This window comes from Echinops telfairi, unplaced genomic scaffold (assembly GCF_000313985.2).
Source record: "Echinops telfairi isolate 266 unplaced genomic scaffold, ASM31398v2 ScPeMD7_7424;HRSCAF=8462, whole genome shotgun sequence".
NCBI classification, from domain to species: Eukaryota; Metazoa; Chordata; class Mammalia; order Afrosoricida; family Tenrecidae; genus Echinops; species Echinops telfairi.
The window spans coordinates 18,129,352-18,148,308 of record NW_022111324.1 but is presented as its reverse complement, the minus strand read 5'-3'; the positions used below and the strand labels follow the sequence as shown (position 1 = coordinate 18,148,308).

The 18,957-nt window shown below is 46.0% G+C and overlaps 1 protein-coding gene across 1 annotated transcript in view; it reads right to left on the bottom strand.

Annotated features, from left to right (window-relative positions):
- Positions 1-18,957, bottom strand: part of BRINP2 (BMP/retinoic acid inducible neural specific 2) — a 143,713-nt gene that overhangs the window by 60,566 nt on the left and 64,190 nt on the right. Inside the window, exon 2 of the mRNA XM_045297973.1 lies at positions 8,574-8,915. Coding sequence (XP_045153908.1) covers positions 8,574-8,839 — 266 coding nt within the window. The 5' untranslated portion in view covers positions 8,840-8,915. The remainder of the gene's footprint in view (positions 1-8,573; positions 8,916-18,957) is intronic.

Below are 18,957 nucleotides of genomic sequence, written 5' to 3'. Positions count from 1 at the left end.
AAAAAAAAAAAAGAAAGAAAATTCAAAAAAAACAAAAAAACAATGGGCTCAAGCACAGGGACAGTTGTGAGGGCGGTGCAGGACTGGGCAGTGTTCCATTCTATTTAGCATAAGGTCACTAGGCGACCATTGGGACAGGTGCTGGCACCTAACAACAGCAACAAAGCCCAATTAATGACAGGAATGGAACTTGTTCAAAATCAGTGGACTGCCTATATATATTTTTGTATGTATGCTGTGTCTTTCTGCTTCCGAGAACTTTCACAGGCAACTTTTCATACATAAGAGACGCTTATACCGGTGTGCTATACTGTGTGCACACATCAGAGACAGAGGTAGAGCGTCTACACAAGATTAGACTAGAGAGGCCTAACACAAGGCTTTCCCAGGGGCCTTGCGGGTGGGCTCTTCCTCCAGACACCATCGGAACGGGATCCCTTGGGTGAAGGCCTGAAATGTCATACGCTGATCCTACGCTCTAGATTAGGCATTTATATGTCAGCTGTATGATTTTTCCCAAATCTCTGGATGGCACATTTTGCATTTGGCTACTGATCTAAAGGTTGACTCTTCAAACCCACTCTGAGGCACACCGTTTGGGAAAGGCCTGGTGATCTCCCATGAAAACGTGCAGCAACCACAGCCAACAAGCACTACACAGTTCCGTCTGAAACACCTGGAATCATCAGAAGTTGCATTGTCTCAAAGGTTATCATTTGTTTTTGCTTTTTTGGTGCATTTCACCAGCATTGAAGGCTTAATTCCAGGAGTCCTGGTAGTGTAGTGGTTACATAATGGGATGCTAATCACAAGGACAGCAGTTTGAAACCACCAGCTCCTCAGGTAGAGAAAAAGCAGGCTTTCCGCACCAGTAAAACGTTACGGTCCTGGAAACCTACAGGGGGAGTTCTACCCTAGTCTATTGGATCACTGTGAGTTGGAATTGATTTAACTCAATGACAGTAAGTGCAGTAAGTGAAGGAGTGAGTAAAAGCTTGGTTGAAACAACGTGCAAGCATTGTGTTCTGTCCCTTTGCTGTGTCCCCACCAATCTCCTCTTGCCCATAGCTACAGGGTCATCATTGCACATCACCGAGTTTCCTCGCATTTGAGTCACAGTGCAATCTTTGCACTGTTCTCCTGCCTTCTGTCTCCACAAACTCCTTTGCTATCAAAACAAAGGGGAGGAAGCGATTTACTCAGGTGATGGGCTATGTGCCCAGAGGAGGTGGCCTCCTTGCTCATGAAGCCCATCCATTTCAGGACTCCTGCTTCCTTCCTCCTGCCTTGCAGCTAGCTGAGCAATAACACAACTTTTCCTCCACCTCAGTCCCTCTAATGAACGCCCAGGAAATCACTGGGATTTGCCTAGGCTGACTAAGGCTGCCTTTGCTTGCCATTTACTTGTGTGGACTGTGATCTCTTAATTGGAGCCGATGCCTCTCCCAGGGTTTATCCAAATCAGTGTTTGTGAGCCGGAGAGCAGGGGCCGGATGATAAATCAGCTGTGGAGTTCCTCCTGTGATTGCCTCGGCAGCTGCTCTCCACTTGCTCACCCCTCCATCTCCCAAGGGGTATCTGGGCTGCTTCTAGACCCTGCAGCCTTTTCTGCTTTTCAACTCCCCCCACCTCCAGCTGCCGTATCTATCCTCATGAGTTCATGGGCCCTGGAACTAATAACTCCTAAATTTAACTTCCTGTGACCGCTCTTTATTTCATTCCTACCATCTCCTGCACATCTTCTCATCACCTCAGCTCCAATGCGTTGTGGGATGCTAACGTACCATTAGCCATCTCCCCTCCTCAGGAGAGAGTAGAGCTCTTGGTCTCCTCCTCATCTCCCAAGCACTTAGTGTAATCATGTATGGTACATCTCGAGCTTTAACGTGCACGCTGCTCAGCTGGGGCCTGGTGAAGATGCAGGTACTGGTTCTGTTGTAGGTCTGGGCAGGGACCGGAGAAGAGGCATTTTGAAGAGACTCTTAGCTGATGCTGAAGCCACTGGCCTACAGACCACTCTTTGAGCAGGCTGGATCCAGTGCTTGGCGCCACCCTTTTCTCATTCCTCTCACATCGAAGCTATTGTCAACTCTTATCTTTCATTCTGACGAACTGCAGACATGGGTTCCTTTCTTAGGGTTCTTGCCTCGCTACCCCTAACCAAAACACGCTCTTGCCTCAACATGGTCTATCTGGAAGCACGGTTTCACCCTTTCGAGTTTTAGCTTTGTTCCACTTTGGTTCTCAAAACTTGTCATTTCGCCCAGAGATTCATCAGAATCTGATGTCACTTTTATCAATGAAGGTGTCTACTTACTGTTCTTTGTTAAAACTTTCTTCCCAAAGGATTTTTTATGATTCCTCAGACCTATCATTTCTAAAGTGGGGTGGCTGTCTGTAGGAATCCATGAGGGCTGGTGGCGCAGTGGTTAAGCACTTGCCTTGGCGATTCAAACGGTGAGAAAGCTGGGGCAGCCTGCTCCCACAAAGCCTGCAGACCCGACACCCTCTGGACAGCGCTGTGCTGCTCTCTGGGCCCTCTGAGGGAACGGCGGCTTGATGGCAATGGGTTTGCTTCGGTCTGGGCTTCGAGACTGAGATCATAAGGAGGACTGCTCTTTCCGCAGTGTGCCTAACCTTGCCCTCCTGCCCGCCACCACACCGCGCTCATTGCTCCGCATGCTTGCTAACTTTCTCTCTTCGTTTTAATTTATTCTTTCCGAGTTTTAAGTGTTTCATCATAGTGGCTTGGCTTTTTTCCAATGCCATGATTATCTCTCTATTAAAACCTTAATACAAAAAGATTTTTTTTAAAAAAGAGAGAGAGAAAGAAACAGACTGCTCATTACTTTGATTTGTAGCAAAGAGGGAATGGAAGATTGCCGGTAGAGTGTTTCGAGAAACCATATTTACATTTGCATCAGCGCAATTTAGGTGCCTGATTAGGTTGCATGCTATGATGAAGATGCACTTACTAGTCAGAGGGAAGTGGCGTGGTCTAGGGTAATGAGCAGGAGGAGGCTTTGAGGCAGGAGCCCAGGATGCTATTTCTGGCAGTGACTGGCTACCTCTCTAACCTTGAAGATGTGTATGTCACTGTCATGGATGCCACTTGTCCCATCAGTCTCACAGGGTGTCTTTGAGGGGTTGGTCACAAGGTCTTCCTGTAGTGTAGTAGAGTGTGGCGGGGAGAAAGATATTGGGGGATCACAAAAGGAACTGAAGCAATCTCTGCTTTTCTAGCTCCTGCCACCAAGTGCATTGATGAGACCATGCCTGAGAAGTGGCTGTCAACATGGTTTGAAAGGGCTAATGGACATGCTAAGAAGCTAGTTCATGTGTCAGAAATTGGGTGAGATGCCTATGTTCACCTTGTTGTTTAAGAAAGCTTACGATGTTCAATGGTAGAAGGCCTGCCTTCCCTGCAGAAGAGCTGGGTTTGATTCCAGGCCAAGGCACTCTATGCACAGCCACCATCTGTCTGCCAGTGGAGACGTGCATGTTGTTATGGTGCAGAACAGATTTCAGTGGGACTTCTTTCTAGAGTAAGACAGGCTAGAAGAAAACTAGGTCTGGCTATCAACTTCTGAAAATCAGCCAATGAACACCCTGTGAATTACAAAGGCCATTGTACATATGTTGTCATAAGTCAGGTCACCGCGATGGTAGCTGCGGTGGCTACATAATCTGGTGTCAATTTGGGGCTTGAGAGGATTAAGCGTGAAGGGATGGAGTCTAGTCTGTCAATTGGGTCATAGCCAATGAGAGGTCTGTGTGGACATGGCCTTCTCCTGAGAATTCTGGGGACTCTTGTATTTCCTCCTTGGAAGTGGGAGACACTTTCTCTCTCTGCTCCCTCCCTTGGAGACTCTCTCCTGACAATGGTCACTCCTGAGAGAAGCTCTACTGACAAGACACATGGCACTACACTGATAGACCCCATGCCCTGGGAACTGGAGAAGCCACACGGAGACCCCTGCCAGCGCTGGGATGCTTACAATGCCACTGGATCCAAAGACTTTCTACCCACTGGCCTGTGATCATCCTGCATCCAACTTCATTGCATGTGTTTCATGAGTCTGAAGAGGACTTTATAGATGGGTATGAGACATATGGGCTAAAATTAGACTTACGGGCTTGGATTGGACTGAGTTGGGATGCTTTCGTAATGTACAGTTACTCTTCATATAAAATTCTTGCTTATAGACATATGCGTTTCTGTGGATTTGTTTCTCTGGTTTACCTGGACTAACATGGTGGTTAAGAACAACATGCATATCATCTCTTTTCTTAATGGTGCTCTTCTTCTCCTGAGACTTCGTTTTGCCCCTAAGACCAGAGTCCCAACACTATGTGGCAGTAGACGGACTGGCCTGATGAGTTGGCAAGAGCTTGGCCTTTAAGTATTGCTCCCTGTACTGGGGACCAGCTCAGTCCCTCTGGTAGCCCTCAAGGTCAGGAAGAGTGTGCCCCAGAGAGGAACCATCCTTGTCAGCCAAGTTCCACTCCTCACAGAGAGCTGGATTGAGTGATGGAGTTCATGTGAGCTACAAAAGTGAGCAAGAAAGCAAAATATGTTTTCTTTTTAATACCCGTGATATAATACTATCACATAAGTGATGGGCTGCTAGCCAAAAGGTCAGTAGTTCAAACCCACCTTCCTCTCTGCTGGAGAAAGAGGTTATCTGCTCTTATAAAGATTTATAGCCTCAGAAGCAGCATGTAGAAGTGATTCAATGGTAGTAGGTAAATAGTAAGTTACCCTTAGTAGACATTACAACACACACACACACACACACACACACACAAAAGAAACAAATCCTAAAACTCTCATCACATTACCATTCTTGCATTGACTAATATTCATTGGGGGACACCTAATATTAATGGGTAATATTTTTACGTAGCCCCACATCAATCAACTCATTTAATTTACACGCCAGTTCCCTTAGCAGACTTCATTATTGTCCCCACTTTATAGATAAGAAAAGTAGTTTCCATAACATTACACAGCTAGCAAACTGCAGATCCAGGGTTAGAATTCAGGTCAGCTGGCTCCTGAGCCTGCGCCTTCAAGCCCCAGTGCTTTACATGAATATAAACTTATCATTGAGAGAGAGCCACACTCTGAGTTCCAGGGCTAGAGAAGGTGGAGTTGGTCGGCATCACAGGGTATCTTTGCAAAAGGAAACACAAGCTGATGACCAAATAGGCCTCGGTGGGGCTTGGGGTTTATTATGAGAACCGTGCTGTTGGAGGCATTAGGACCTGCTCACACAGTGAGAGGGGAGTAACCACACCTTCCTTGTCGGATGACAAAGCTTCATACATTCCTGCATCAAATAGTCCATCTCTATTGGAAACCCTATTCGCCAGCTGTGGTAGTTACATAACCTCATGTCAACTTGAGGATATTAAGAGTGTAGGGGTCAAGTCTAGCCTGTTAATTAAGTTACAGCCTGATGATGCTTCCTTGTAAGTGTGGCCTTCTCATGAGGATTCTGGGAACTTCCTCTCCTTCCCCTGGGAGGTGGGCCACAACCACTCTAAGCCTCACCTTTTCCAGAGGAGCCACACTTAGAGCTGGGGTAGCTAGCTCTAAGACGCTTCCACCACCACTGGATCAACAAGACTGCACACCCACCGGCCTGTGATCGTCCGGCATTTGGCATCATTGCATGTGCTGTGAGCATCTGAAGAGGACTTTATGGACTAGTATTAGACATATGGGCTAATATCAGACCTATGAACTTGATCTGGACTGGGCTGGAATGTTTTCTCAATCTACAATTGCTCTTTGATATAAAACCCTCTCTTAAACACACATGAGGGTCCTTGGATTTGTTTCTCTAGTCTAACCGGAGTAACACACCTCCCAGCCCCAGATCATTGCCTCCTTTATTGGGAAGGTCCACATGGACACTATTAGATTTTTATGGATCAAATGTTAATTCTGTTTCAGATCCCACTATCTCCCCCAAAAGCATTTCTGAAATTCTCTATAAGCCCTTTCTTCCTCTGCTCTTCTGGACAGAAGGGGAGAACTTTGATACTAAAGCTCTTTTTATCAGTTTTCTGTGACTGACTTAAGTCAGAGTAATTATGGTCCCAGATTTACCAAAGGAATATGCCATGAACGTAAAAATGGGAAGAATAAAAGTTGATTCCCAATGGGATAATATGGGGCTCTCTAAGGATCCTTAGAGCCACCATTTTGCTTAATAACTAAAGGCAAAATTCCCAGCATGCTCATTGAGCAGTGGCGTGTAACCATTTTCTCTTCCCCCCATGAAAGGGTCACAAATCAGAATGTTGTATTCTTGTCAGAATGACTGGTTACTGTTTCCCCAAGTACAAGTTCATGTGCAATAACTGACCCCAGAGAAACAGAATGGCCCAGCATAAGAGCTTGTCACATTAAATGATCAGAAAACCATCACTAACTGATAGAAGAGTTGATGGTGCAGAAGTGATTGCAGACACTCCCCATGGAGCTACCGCATGGGCTGTCAGTGGCTGCCAGGCTACCCAGCTTTGGCCTAGAGTTTGATTAGAACAATCCACTGAGGGGAGAAAGAAACGGATGACTTATTCCCTCTACTTCCTATAGCTCTTTGAGTGGAATCGTGATGTTGAGATTCCCAGCCTGACATTTCATTTCCAATACACTTGGTAAAAATTATGTGTTTGGTGATAACTGTGCTTCTGAAAAGTCTGAGCTAAGTTAAATCTGGTTTTAAGTAGACCAGAGAGATTCACAGCTTAAACACATTCTAGAGTGGATCTTCTGATTTTTGTTTTTGCCTGTAAGGGAATGAAAGAAGTTCTTGATGGAGAGAAAGATCACACTGAATTTATGCTATAAAAAATGGGGGTACGTAGGTCTAGAGTCTCATGCATTTACTGGAAGTCGGGTTCACCCTCTCCTCCAGGCTTCCTCTGCTCTCTCATCTGAGCTCACCTAACCAGGGGTCAACCACTTCCAGCCTGTATTGGGCCCACTCCACCTCAGTTAAATTCTATGGATTGCTGTTGGAATCACTGGAGGATAGTGAAGACCAGAGCTGCCGAAGTGGAAAATGTAAATTGCAATCCCATCCTGACCCAACTGGTTCTACTTATGCTGAAAAGAGATGGAGCTTGAAAAGAGAGCTGGTCAGGCCATTCCAGAGGAGCAAGAGTGGGGTGTTTTGTACCTTTGCACCCATGAGGTGTCAGCTCTAAATCTGCTCTGACCATGCAACTGTGTCCATGTGAACTAGAATGAATGGGTTCTCTAAATGTCTCTCCTCTCGCCATTTAGAAATCTAGTGAGAGATACTTAGAAACTTCTGTCTGAAACCTGAGCAGGTTCCATCATGACAAAGCAAAAACAATAAAAGCTCTCTAATAAGGAAAACTATGTTTTATAATATTTTAAGGAAGACATCACTTTAACAACATTTTATGAATGCAGAGTGACTTCTTGGAAGCTATTTGGGCTCTGGTGTTTACCAGCTGTTCCCTGCATCAGGTTGGTTACTTGCTCGGATCCTCAATGTTCTTATCTGTAAAGTGGGGGACTAGGTGTTCTTCCAATGCAATATTGTTGGAAGAAATGCATCTCCTAATTTACATAAGACATACAAAATGTTAAGTCAAGTCAGAGGTCCAAGAAGAAAAAAAGCCTGAATGTTCATATGACTACAAACTATATGCATGTCAAAAGACTATTAACATCAATCTCTAGATGCTGAAATAAAAATTAATTTTTGAGGTTTTGTGTCTGTGTGTCTTTTCAGGTTCCCTCTCACTCTCTCTTGAATTATAAACACTAACGTGCTATTAGAAAACAAATATCTTCAACGAGAGAGAGAGAGAGAGATGAAACATCACGGGTCCAGGGCTCGCATCAAGACTGAGCACATGAAAAAGAGTGATGAGCAGGGAGAGCGCAGAAGGGTGCCGGCGGTTTGGAAGCCTTCCTGTAAACCCTCAGGCTTGGAGGAGCAAACGGTTTCAGAAATGTGGGTTCCGGGGTCAGAAATATCTACCTGGCTTGCCTATCCCAGCGCAGCTCAGCGGGACCAGGCAGGTATCTTGCCAGCTGCAATGCTGAGCATGCCCAGAAAGAGAGGGGCGGTTTTCCCTGCCCAGGTCACATGTGGTATCACCAAATGTGAAGGCAGGTTTGTCTCTGACTGACAGAGTGGCCCAGACTTCTCCAGCAGGAGCATGGGCTGCCCTCCCTCCATTTGCATGTCTAAGTAATTACAACTCATGCAAGTCTCGAACCCATTAGTTCAAACCAGGCCCCAGCGTTTGACTCTGACCTCCTGCAGCAAGCCGGGCCACACGCTGACTCCAGGATGCCTGATTTGTCCTCAAATTATAAGCAGCACAACCTATAAATAGCAACCCTTTTGCTAAGTCCCCCAGGAGGCAGCAGCAGGTTTTCCAGCTTGTATGTATTTTCTTCTTGCTTCCAAAAAAAGCCCAACATGGTCCGCTGAGTTTCCTGCCAGAAGCTCCCCCCCTCCAGGGGTCGGAGGGAGGGCGTATCCAGCTGCCTTCAAAGGGGGAGCCCCACTCACCTGTAGATCCGGTACCTGGTGGTGAAGCCCTGGCGGTAGCGCTCCATGAAGTCGGCATACTCCTGAGCGCGGTGGAAGGGGCCCCGGTCGGTGAGCAGCCAGTCCAGGGGTGGCTGGCCGGCCGAGGAGGCATGCTGCTCCGGCAGCGAGGCGGCAGCCGTGGCCGAGACAGCCAGCACCCAGCCGGGGAGGCCCAGTGCCAGCAGGATTGCCCATGGGGCCGCCGGCCGAAGCCCTCTAGACCGAGTGCCACACTGCCACCTCATGCTTCTCCGGTGCGATTGGTGTCTTCATTCTCTCGCCACGCTCTCCCCTCCGTGCTGCTCCTCCGGGCTCCCGGAACTAGGGAAGGACGAGAGAGAGGTGTCCGTGAGCCCGCTGCACATGCCCCACGGGCCTGTCACCATCTCCATTGGAGAGACAGGGCCCATTTTGTTGACGATGGTCATCACCAAGTTGATCCCGGCGCATGTACAGAGAACTGTCCCTTAGGGGTTTCAAGGCAGTGCCCTTTTGGAAGCCACGCACCCCAGGTGTCTCTGGGTGGGCCCAAACCACCCACTTTTCGCTGTCTATCAGGGGAATGCTTCCCAAGTGCCCATTCTGCCCATTCTAGAAATCCTTTATCCTATCAACACGCCTGGTTCTAGGCAGTGAGGTAGGCAGTTTATGTTTACCATGTTCTCTAATTCACAGAACTAGCCTGTGAGCAGATACCAACATCATCATTTTACTGAGGAGAAGCCGTAGGCTTACCAAGAGAAGAATGCTGTTCACGTTCACACAGCTAGAAAGTGGCAAAACTAGAATTTGAAATCAAGTGAGCTGACTCTGAATTCTCCCATAACTCCTATGCCGAGTTACGCATCACCCCCATCTCTCTTCCTCTCTCCACATATTCAATGCCAAACAAAAACACAGTGCCATGAAGTTGATCTGACTCTTAGTGACCCCGGTGTACTGAGCAGAAATGCCTCCCGCTGGTTTCTGAGCTTGTACATCTTTACAGGAGCAGACAGCTTCTTCTTTCACCCACAGAGCAGGGGCTGGTGGGTTTGAACTGCCAGCCTTGTGGTTAGCAGCCCAACACTCAGCCCACTAGCCCACCAGGACTCCTAAAATGTTCAGTATGTTTCATAAATATCTTCATAGACTGTGTGGTGCTTCTGGAAGCTTGATGTAAGTCAAAAAGTGACCTCGTTTTTCAGATGGAAAATTGCTGGGCAGAGAAGTAGTGAATCCCTCTTCTTCTACAAAGCTGAGTATCCTTGGGCGAATCCCTTCCCTTATGAAGTGAGTTTAGTTTCTTCAAAAATAAAGAGGCTTGACTATATAGCATCTAAGGCCCCTCCCAAGTCCCGAGGGTGGTGCAAGTGGCTAACACCGCCAACTGCTAACCAAAACGTTTGAGCCCATTTCACAGCTGGAACAACGGGTAACCTCCTGAGACGCAGAAAAAAAGATAGACGTAACTGATTTCCTCTTGCTTGGATCCACAATCAGTGCTTCTGGAAGTAGTAGTCAAGACATCCCACAACACTGTGTAGTGGGTGAATCTGCTGAACAAGACCTCCAAAAAGTGTTGAAAAGCAAGGATGTGATGCTGAGGACTCAAGGGCACCTAACCAAAGCCCTAACATGGTCAGTCGCCGCATATGCATGTGAGCTGAACATTGAAAAAGGAAGACTGCAGAAGAATCGATGCATTTGAATTATTGTGCTGGTGAAGAATATTGGAAGTACCACGGAATGACAAAGAAGAAAGAGAACTGTCTGCAATAATAGAAGTGAGGATGGTGAGATTCCCTCTCCCGGGCTTTGAGCGTGTTGTCAGGAGAGGCACATCCCTGAAAAGGGAGGCCATGCGCGGGAATGAAGAGGGGCAGCAGAGGAGAGCAGGTCTCTCAACAAGACGCACTGACATAGCGGCTGCAAGAATGGGCTCAACTATAACGAGGCTTCTGAAAATGGCCTAGGAGCAGACAGGGTGTTCTGTTGTACCTAGGGTCACGGGCAGTGGGAGCAGACTCGGTGGCACCTCAGAACAACAGATGAGACTCAGAACAAAAGCTTGGTGGCTGCTCTCTGTCTGAAAAGTCTGCCTTTGAAACCCTTGTGGAGCACAGTTCTACACTGACACACATAACATTCCCAAAAGTAGGAACTGACTCTACGGGAAGTGGTATAGTCCCTTCAAGTTGGGAACATCACTCTTCTCTTTTTTCTTGGAATTAGACTGGAAAGTCAAATTAGAAAAGTCACATGGAAAATTAATAAAGCCTTATCACTATGTCCAGAGAACAGAAGCCACCCAAGCAAGGGATCCATCAAGCCCTCTTTGGGACACAGGAAGGCTCCTCAGGGGCAGTCTGGGCCACACTCTTGTACCCTGGTATCTTAGCTCTGGGAGGTACAGGGCAAGCCTTCAGTTAATTGCCAAAAGTTTGTTGAAAGCTTTAATGAGTGCATACTTGTCCCATCTTCCTTCCAACTGAGCTGGAGAGAAAGTATCAGGAAAGATATACGGCTCCAGCTTTCAAAACTCCGGCGTGCCATGGAACTCATTGCAATAGGTGGTCTGAACCTGACTGGTCCTCTTTCACCTGTGTCAATCGCTGGGCAGATGGGTGGTACCAATTCAGTACGAGGGTTGGCGAGAATTGCATTCACTTCTTCCATCTTTAATTTGTAGTGCATGCTGTCAGAGTCCTGCCTGTTTCCCTTGCCCACGTCTCTTCAGTGTGGGCCAGGATGACGTCTCACCCTTAGCACCTTGAGGATTTTCTCTGGCTGTCAAAGACTAGGGATAGACTCCCCACCTTTGAGGCAAGGATGATCATTTCCTGGCATCTCAGACTTCACAAAAGGAAGACAAGGTGACTTTCAATCTTTTGGGAGGGAATGATTGATCCCCCTGCCCCCCGCCTGCCCAGGCTACTCTGTGGTGCTCCAGTTTAGCAAAACTACCAGACTTCCCTCTTATCATGCAAACCCCGAGGGGGCTGTTCCAAGTGTGGAACCAGCTAGTTTCCTGGATATAACCAGTGGCTGGAGAGATGATTCTGACTCACGGGGCCCCATGGGTGTCCTAGTTGAGCGTCTTTTATTAAGTAGATGGCCATATCTTTCTGCGAAGGGTCTTCTGTGTGGGCTCAAGCTTCCAGCCTTTCCGTTAGGGTATTAATTGTTCGCAGTGCTCAAGGACTCCAGTTATGCTAAATGCTCCCACCCTCAGCATTGGCCTAAGTTGGAGAGATATGGGCTCCACTACCTTTATAGGCTGCTTTTAAAATAAACATCAAGGACTCTATAGAAAATAAATGTCTAGAAAATAATGATGGCAACATATGTACAAATGTGCTTGAAACAATTGATGTATGGATTATTACAAGAGCGGTATGAGCCATTCTATAAAATGTTTTTAAAAGAAATAAAGCCCATCTGCAGACAATGGAACAATCTCCCCACAGAGGACCCACAGGGAAGGGATAAATGACCAGGGTGCAATAAAGCATCGATGAAACACACTATGTGCCTCTGGTTCCTTGAGGCTTCCTCACCGCTCCCCACCCCCGCACACACACACTACCATGACCCCAGAGCTGCTTCTCAATTCACACTAGACCGGAACATGTACACAGGTATAGATAAGAGATGGGATCTCACGACACATAGACTCCAGGAATAGGAGTGGGAATAGTGATACCAGAAGGGCAGGGGGAAGAAGGGGACAGGTAAGGAGAAAGGGGGAACTGATTGCAATGATCGATACATAATCATACACCCCTCGCCAGGGGGAAGAACTACAGAAAACATGGGGGAAGGGAGACAGCGGTGGGTGTGAGAGATGAAAATAATAACATTGCCATAATCTATCAGGGGGTTATATGGGGTGGGGGGGAGAGAAGGAATAAAAAAGAGGAGCTGATACCAAGGGCTCAATAGAAAGTAAATGTCTAGAGAAGAATGAAGGCAACATATGTACAAATTCGCCTGATGCAAGTGGTGATGCATGGATTGTGACAAGAGTTGTCAGGTTCTCCAATAAAATGAACTTTTAATTAAAAAAAGAAAAGAAATAAAATAAAATTACAAAAAGAGTTGCGGCAGCTGCTCCTCAGGAGAGACCCAGAGCATCAGTTTGCAGACCCTCAGAATCACTCCTACATGCCAGCTGAGAAGATCCACCACCTCCTATCTGCCAGGCGAGTCTTAGAATTCCCTCTGTTAATTTCTTTAAGGTTGTCATATAGACATTATCACGATATGTATACATCTTATTGGGACTCAGCGGAGTTCATCTAGGTCTAGGAAGAGGCAGTGGTAGAATGTGGACTCAGCTCTGACTCCATCCTTCCAGAACTTGCCAAAGGACACTTTTGCTGCCTAAGGCACTAGAACAGGCAGCAGGACAGACATTCTCGCTTAATGAACTGTTTGGGAGAGGAGCAGAAAGCAGAATAATGAGGCAGCACCTGCCCTACAAGATCTTGAAACATATTATTACATTTCTAATAATTAAAGTAGGTGATACTGGCACACAAAAGGACAGACTGATCAATGACATAGAATAGATAGCTTGGAAATAAGCCTGATTTCACATAAGAACTTAGCAAATAGGGGTAGAGATGGAAGCATGACAGACAAGCTGGGGAAAGGATGGAATCTTTTATACATTATTTTGGGAAATTAGTTCTAGATGGACTAAAAAGTTAAATTTAAAAAAAAGAAGGAAATTGTCAAGTGTTTTATACTTGAGTATGCATTACTGTCAATCAGGAGGGAGGGGGAGTATTTGAAACTCAAAGACGAACCAGCTTTAACAAGGGAGGAAGGCTAGGCATTTTTTAATATGGATGTGATCTGATGAAGATTCCCAAAATATTTCTCATTCAATCATTCATGTATTCAGTTATTTAAGAAAGACAAAGGAAGACTCCTACATACCACGGAGAAGCCCTGGTGACACAGTAATTAAGCCCTCAGCTGTCAGCCCGAAGCTCGGAGGTTCAAACCAGCCATTCCATGGGGAGAAGACATGGCAGTTTGCTTCTGCACAGATGTACAGCCTCAAATACCTGATGGGGCACTTCTCTGTCCTCTAGCGTCACTGTGAACTGGAATCAAGTCAGGGAAAACTCTGTCAAGCTATGGCAATGCAAAAACATTAAATCGCCTGAGATTCTGTCATTAATGATTATTTAACAAAATATCCTTCAGTATTGTAAGAATGTATTGAAACATGGGAAGGGAGAATGTACATTTTAAGACCAAGATAACAGAAAACTCCACCCCTCTCTCCACTTGCCTCCCCCCCCAAAAAAAAATTCCTCAAAAGCCATAGAGTGTATTCCAACTCACAGCCACTCTGTAGGACAGAGTAGAGCGGCCCTGGGTGAGTTTACAAAGCTGAAAATCTTTATGGAAGCAGAAAGCCTCACCTTTCTCCTAAGCAAAGACTGGTGGGTTTGAACTGATGATCTTCTAGTTAACAGACCAACATGTAACCCATGGTGCAAATGCCTTATCTGGCAAATGCCTTCCACACTGCGGAAGGAAGAATGCTAAATCAAGATTCCTGTGCCCAGAGGTGAACATCCTCTATAAGTCCCTTCACTGAGTGTGCGCAGGACTTGAGAATATGATAGAATTATCATGTCTATGATCAGCTTTCTAACAAATTGACCTTGAGTCCATCAAAGGGGAGACCAGCATGAGTGAGCCTGATCTAATCAGATGAAATCTAAAAGATGGTGTCAAGTCACAGAGGCAAGTGCCGTTGGCCTGGAAAAAAAGAAACTCGCCATTCTATGACCTATTGATGACGATTCCATGAACTGGTCCTCCAGTCAATGGCCAATGCCAATGGCCTCTCACAGCAGAAAACAATCCCCTGCCAAGAGCCAACAAGGAAACGAGAAGCTCAGTAATTCAACCTCAACCAAATGAATTCTGCGAACCAAAGCCCGAGCTTGGAACAGGACCGTTCAGTGTCCTGAACGGTAATGTGTTAACAGCAACAGGCCCTGGAAGAGAACCGTGTCCCTAACTGACACCTTCATTCCAGTCGAGTGAGACCCTGAGCAGAGCACGTGTGTTGGGGGAAGCTGCTAAGTTTGTGGAAATGTGCTACTCAGCAATCAAAGCTAGTACCGATGCATAAAGACTTGTGATGCTCCTCTCTCATCCTGCCTCAAACCTGGCGGAAAGAAATTTGTTTTTCTTCTGTGTGTGTGCTGGGGAGGATCCCCGTGTGATCACAGTATCTTGATGCTCTTACTCCTTCAAGTCACACCAACACCACTCTGCCTCTCCAGATTAGAAAACCCTGGAGGACCGAGACTACATCTTTGCTATTGTCATTCCAGCACCTCACAGTCCCCTGTCAAGTCAATTCTAACTCAGAGTGACCCTACAGGAAAGAAGAGATTTGCTCCCTCCGATTTTCAAGCCTGTAAATCTCTACGGAAGCCGATTGCCTCATCTTTCTCCCACAGAGGGGCTGGTGGGTTTGAACCATCAACCTTTCATTTCCCAGCCCATTGCTTAACCCATTGCACCACCATGGCTCCTCACACCCAAATCCAACAACAACTCAAAAAACAAACCAGATCCATTGCCATCAAGTTGAGTCCAACTCTTTGGGGTTTCTGAGACTGTAAACCTTTATAGGGGCAGGTAGTCTCCTCTTTCTCCCATGAGCGGCTGGGGGGATTTGAAATACTAACCTTCCTGTTAACAGACCAACACCTAACCCACAGAATTACCAGGGCTCCTTAACCTCACACAGAATTCTTCAAAACCTGCTGATAAATCAGTTCCATGCATCGTCACGTGCTGTTGTAAGTCGGTGTCAGCCATTTAACCTCTTGGTGCCTCCGTGTCCTGAGCAGCAACCACCTCACCTGCTAAACCATAGCTTTCTTTAGGATGAAGGATGAGCGCCTACGTTTGTAAAAAGCAGCGCTGGCTGTACTTTGAAAGAAAGAAATGCGCTCTATTAAGTCAACGTGTGCGTCTTGTCATTCTTTGTTTGTAATTATGCTTTTTTCAGCGCCCACAGTGTTCTGGAACCACCCTGGTTATAGGAGTATCAGCATTTGAATCAAACAGCTTTGATTGCTGGGCCAAGTCTGCTGAGCACAGCAAGAATGCCTGAATTCAGTGCTGACGGCTCCACTAAAAACCTGGCCTTGGAATAATACAGTTTCTGCTTCATTGGTTTTACTCAGTATCTGAAGACGTTTTGACTAAAAAAAAAATTTCTTTTTAAGAAAAAGGAATTTCAATCGAGTTTCAAACTTTCTTTAAAAATAAAATTCCTAGAATATGTTCCTTCACCTCTTCACAAAAAAAAAAAGGAGAGAGAGAGAAAGACAAAATAATTGCTTCGCCGACAGCTTGTGAAAATCCGACTTTTGAAGGGTAACAGTTTTGGGTCATTTCCTGCTTATCCTGCACAAAATACGATCTATCACTAGAAATTCTGCAACCTGTCACCCAAATTTTAGCTGTCTTAATCTTCACAATTGCTGGTGGCACCATTTAATATTCAACAGGATAAAACAACGCCTTTTTGTCCTAACCTTGACTCCGTAAGTAACCCTGCGTGTCGCGCATTGGTACCCCCACGGCTTGCTTATCGATGTGGTCAAGTTCATAGACCAGGTCACTACGTGAACATCATCATCCTGTGAAAGTGGAGCAGGCCCACAAGAGATCACCCAATGGAGGATGACTACACCGTCACCCAGCTGCCCCTTACACGAGTCTGAGACTGCCAAGCCAGCAAGAGCGAAACATGGTTTGGTCAATTGAACGCATCCCTTCACCTTCGTAGCCAGAATTACGCTTGCCTTGCACCGCAGCCTCCTTTACTACCAGACGGACACCAGTAATGTGGAAACCGGCAAGTCAGCAGGGTTCTAGCTATTCTGATAGATGTGAACTGTCAGATAAAGAAACAGTCAATAGGGCAGGAGTAAAGACAGGTTAAAATAATAGCTAAGAAAAAAAATAAATAAATAAAATAAAATAATAGCTAAGATGGCTCTGTGATGAAGCGTGGAGGACGGAAGGGGTGATTTTTCTTTTGAAATTCATACTTAAAATACTTGATGCATACTTACAAATACATTTTTTCAAGCTCCACTACTAATAAATGACCATTGGAACAAAGGTAGAATGACTTCACATCATGAGCTGTCCACATTAGCTCAAATTTGTTCTTCCAGTCATGAATGAAATGGGTCAATGAAATGAAATTTTACCAGCAGAGAAACTCAGCGATTAGAGGAAGTCACAAGAGAAGTCAGCCTTTGCCGTTTCCTGAAAGGGGAGGCCTCCTTTGAGCCCTCCCTCTCTCACTCAGCTTCTTGGCCAGCTGAGCATGTTCTCTGTCCTCCTCCTGTTCGCAGCTCTCCTCTGTGCTGAGCGTGTCTGAGGACCCAGGCGTTAGGGTCTGGAGCATAGGCTTCTAGGCTTTTAATCGTGGTGAGTAACAGAGAAACGGAGGTTTCCTCACGGAAAAGTATGCAGAGGGTGGGTGATAGGTTGAAAGAGTGTAGTCTAGGGCTAGTCTAGGGCTAGTACATGGCTTGTCTATGGCTAGTATAGGCCTGGGGGCAGAGCTGGTTCTGTGGTAGAAATCTCACTGTTCCATGTGAGGCACGTGGGTTTGTTCAACATACTGCATGTGCGGCCATTAGCTCTCTGTCAGTGGAGGCTTGCATGCTGCCATGATGCTGATCGGGTTCCAATGGAACTTCCAGACTAAGACAGACAAGGAATAGGCCTAGTTGTACTTCTAAATATCAAATGATGGCAATGCTATATATCGCAATGGTCGTATCCGTAACCCACAGTAGGGCTGACACAAGTCCAGGTGCACGTTGTGCTGTTGTGCATGGGATCACCTTGGTTTGGGGCCAACTGGATGCCTGTTGACAATAGCAGCAAACACAATGGTTGCAATCCAAGAAGGCGGGAGGGGGGGGTTAGTTGAGATGACTAATAAAGTGTTTACCATTCCCAGCCATCATCAATAGATATCAATATAAATGATTTGTGTAGCAGTTACTGCTTATGAAGGATGGGTAGATAATAAACTTAGACTCTCTCTTCCTCTCTCACAGTCCATGTTCCCCTTTGAACAGACGAGAACACTCAAATACAGAAGAAAATCCTGGGTATGTGGCTTGCCCAACGTCTCATTTCATTGGCAAATGTAGGTCTACCTATTCTAGATCCTGTGCTATATGCCCCGCATTGTACCACCTATGTTATTTTTAACAATCAAAATAATGCCCCCTTTTCCATTCACAAATTGGTGGCCTTGGATACATTGCCTCAAATGACCTCACTTAGGTCATTAGCAAAATGACTTAAAATGTAAAGTGATCCCTACAGTCCTGACCACTCCCGTCCATTGTTCTATGTAAACAGAAGGGACACAAGTATAAAAGAGGAGAAGCATTCAGGTTTTTGGAAGGCAGCGCTGCATTTTAGACAGGGAGTGAAGCATAAGAGAAGTGAAGTATAAAGCAGAAATCCTTGCCCGCTGAAGCAGTGACATTTAATAAAGTGATTAGGCAGTGACATTAAATAAGTTTTCAAGCCATTTGAGTGGTTAATTGGCCAACTCGACTGAGGAGATGTTTTCTTGAATAAATCTGAGGGTGTTGTTGATTAAAAAAAAATTCACAGGAAGTGTTATTTGTTCTCATCACCCACAACATCTTGATAGAAAAGTCTCCTGGTTTTTTAAAGGAAAGCAAAGAAAGATAGGAGAAAAGATGGGGACATTCTGCATTACAGACTTCTCAAGGGCAAGATTAGATGTGGGAGTGCTATCCGCTGAAATCAATAACGCTTACTATCTCTTCCCACAGGAATGATCTCCCAACCTCCATAGCGAGGAGCGATGGCATTTTCATCCTTAGTTGTGTCTCGTACTGTTTCAGCAGCTCCTCACATTCTGCATTTGAACCCAGGAAGGGCTGCTGCCTTTACTGCCACTGTCCTCTGCGGGTTCTCTGAAACCACCACTCACAGGCCTGGCATGCACCTGGAGAGCTAAGTCGAATGCATTTCCCTGTAGGTAGGCAGGACACGATTTAAATCAGTGAGGCCCAGGGATATTCTTACTGCACAAAATGCGGTGGCCAGTTTGGTATTTATGCAAAAGTAGGAGCGCATCATCATTGTGGCTGTTCGATTCCAACTCTTGGAAACTCCTGTTCTTCATGACTATTTTCCCAATGTCCTCCCATTCACCCGAGGTTGCTGAGTGAGGAGGCTTGGCAAGGTGAAGGGACTTGGAGAGGACATTCCACAAGGAAGCTGAAGAAGGGAAACTCAGGCATTCTTACTCCATCCTCCCCAC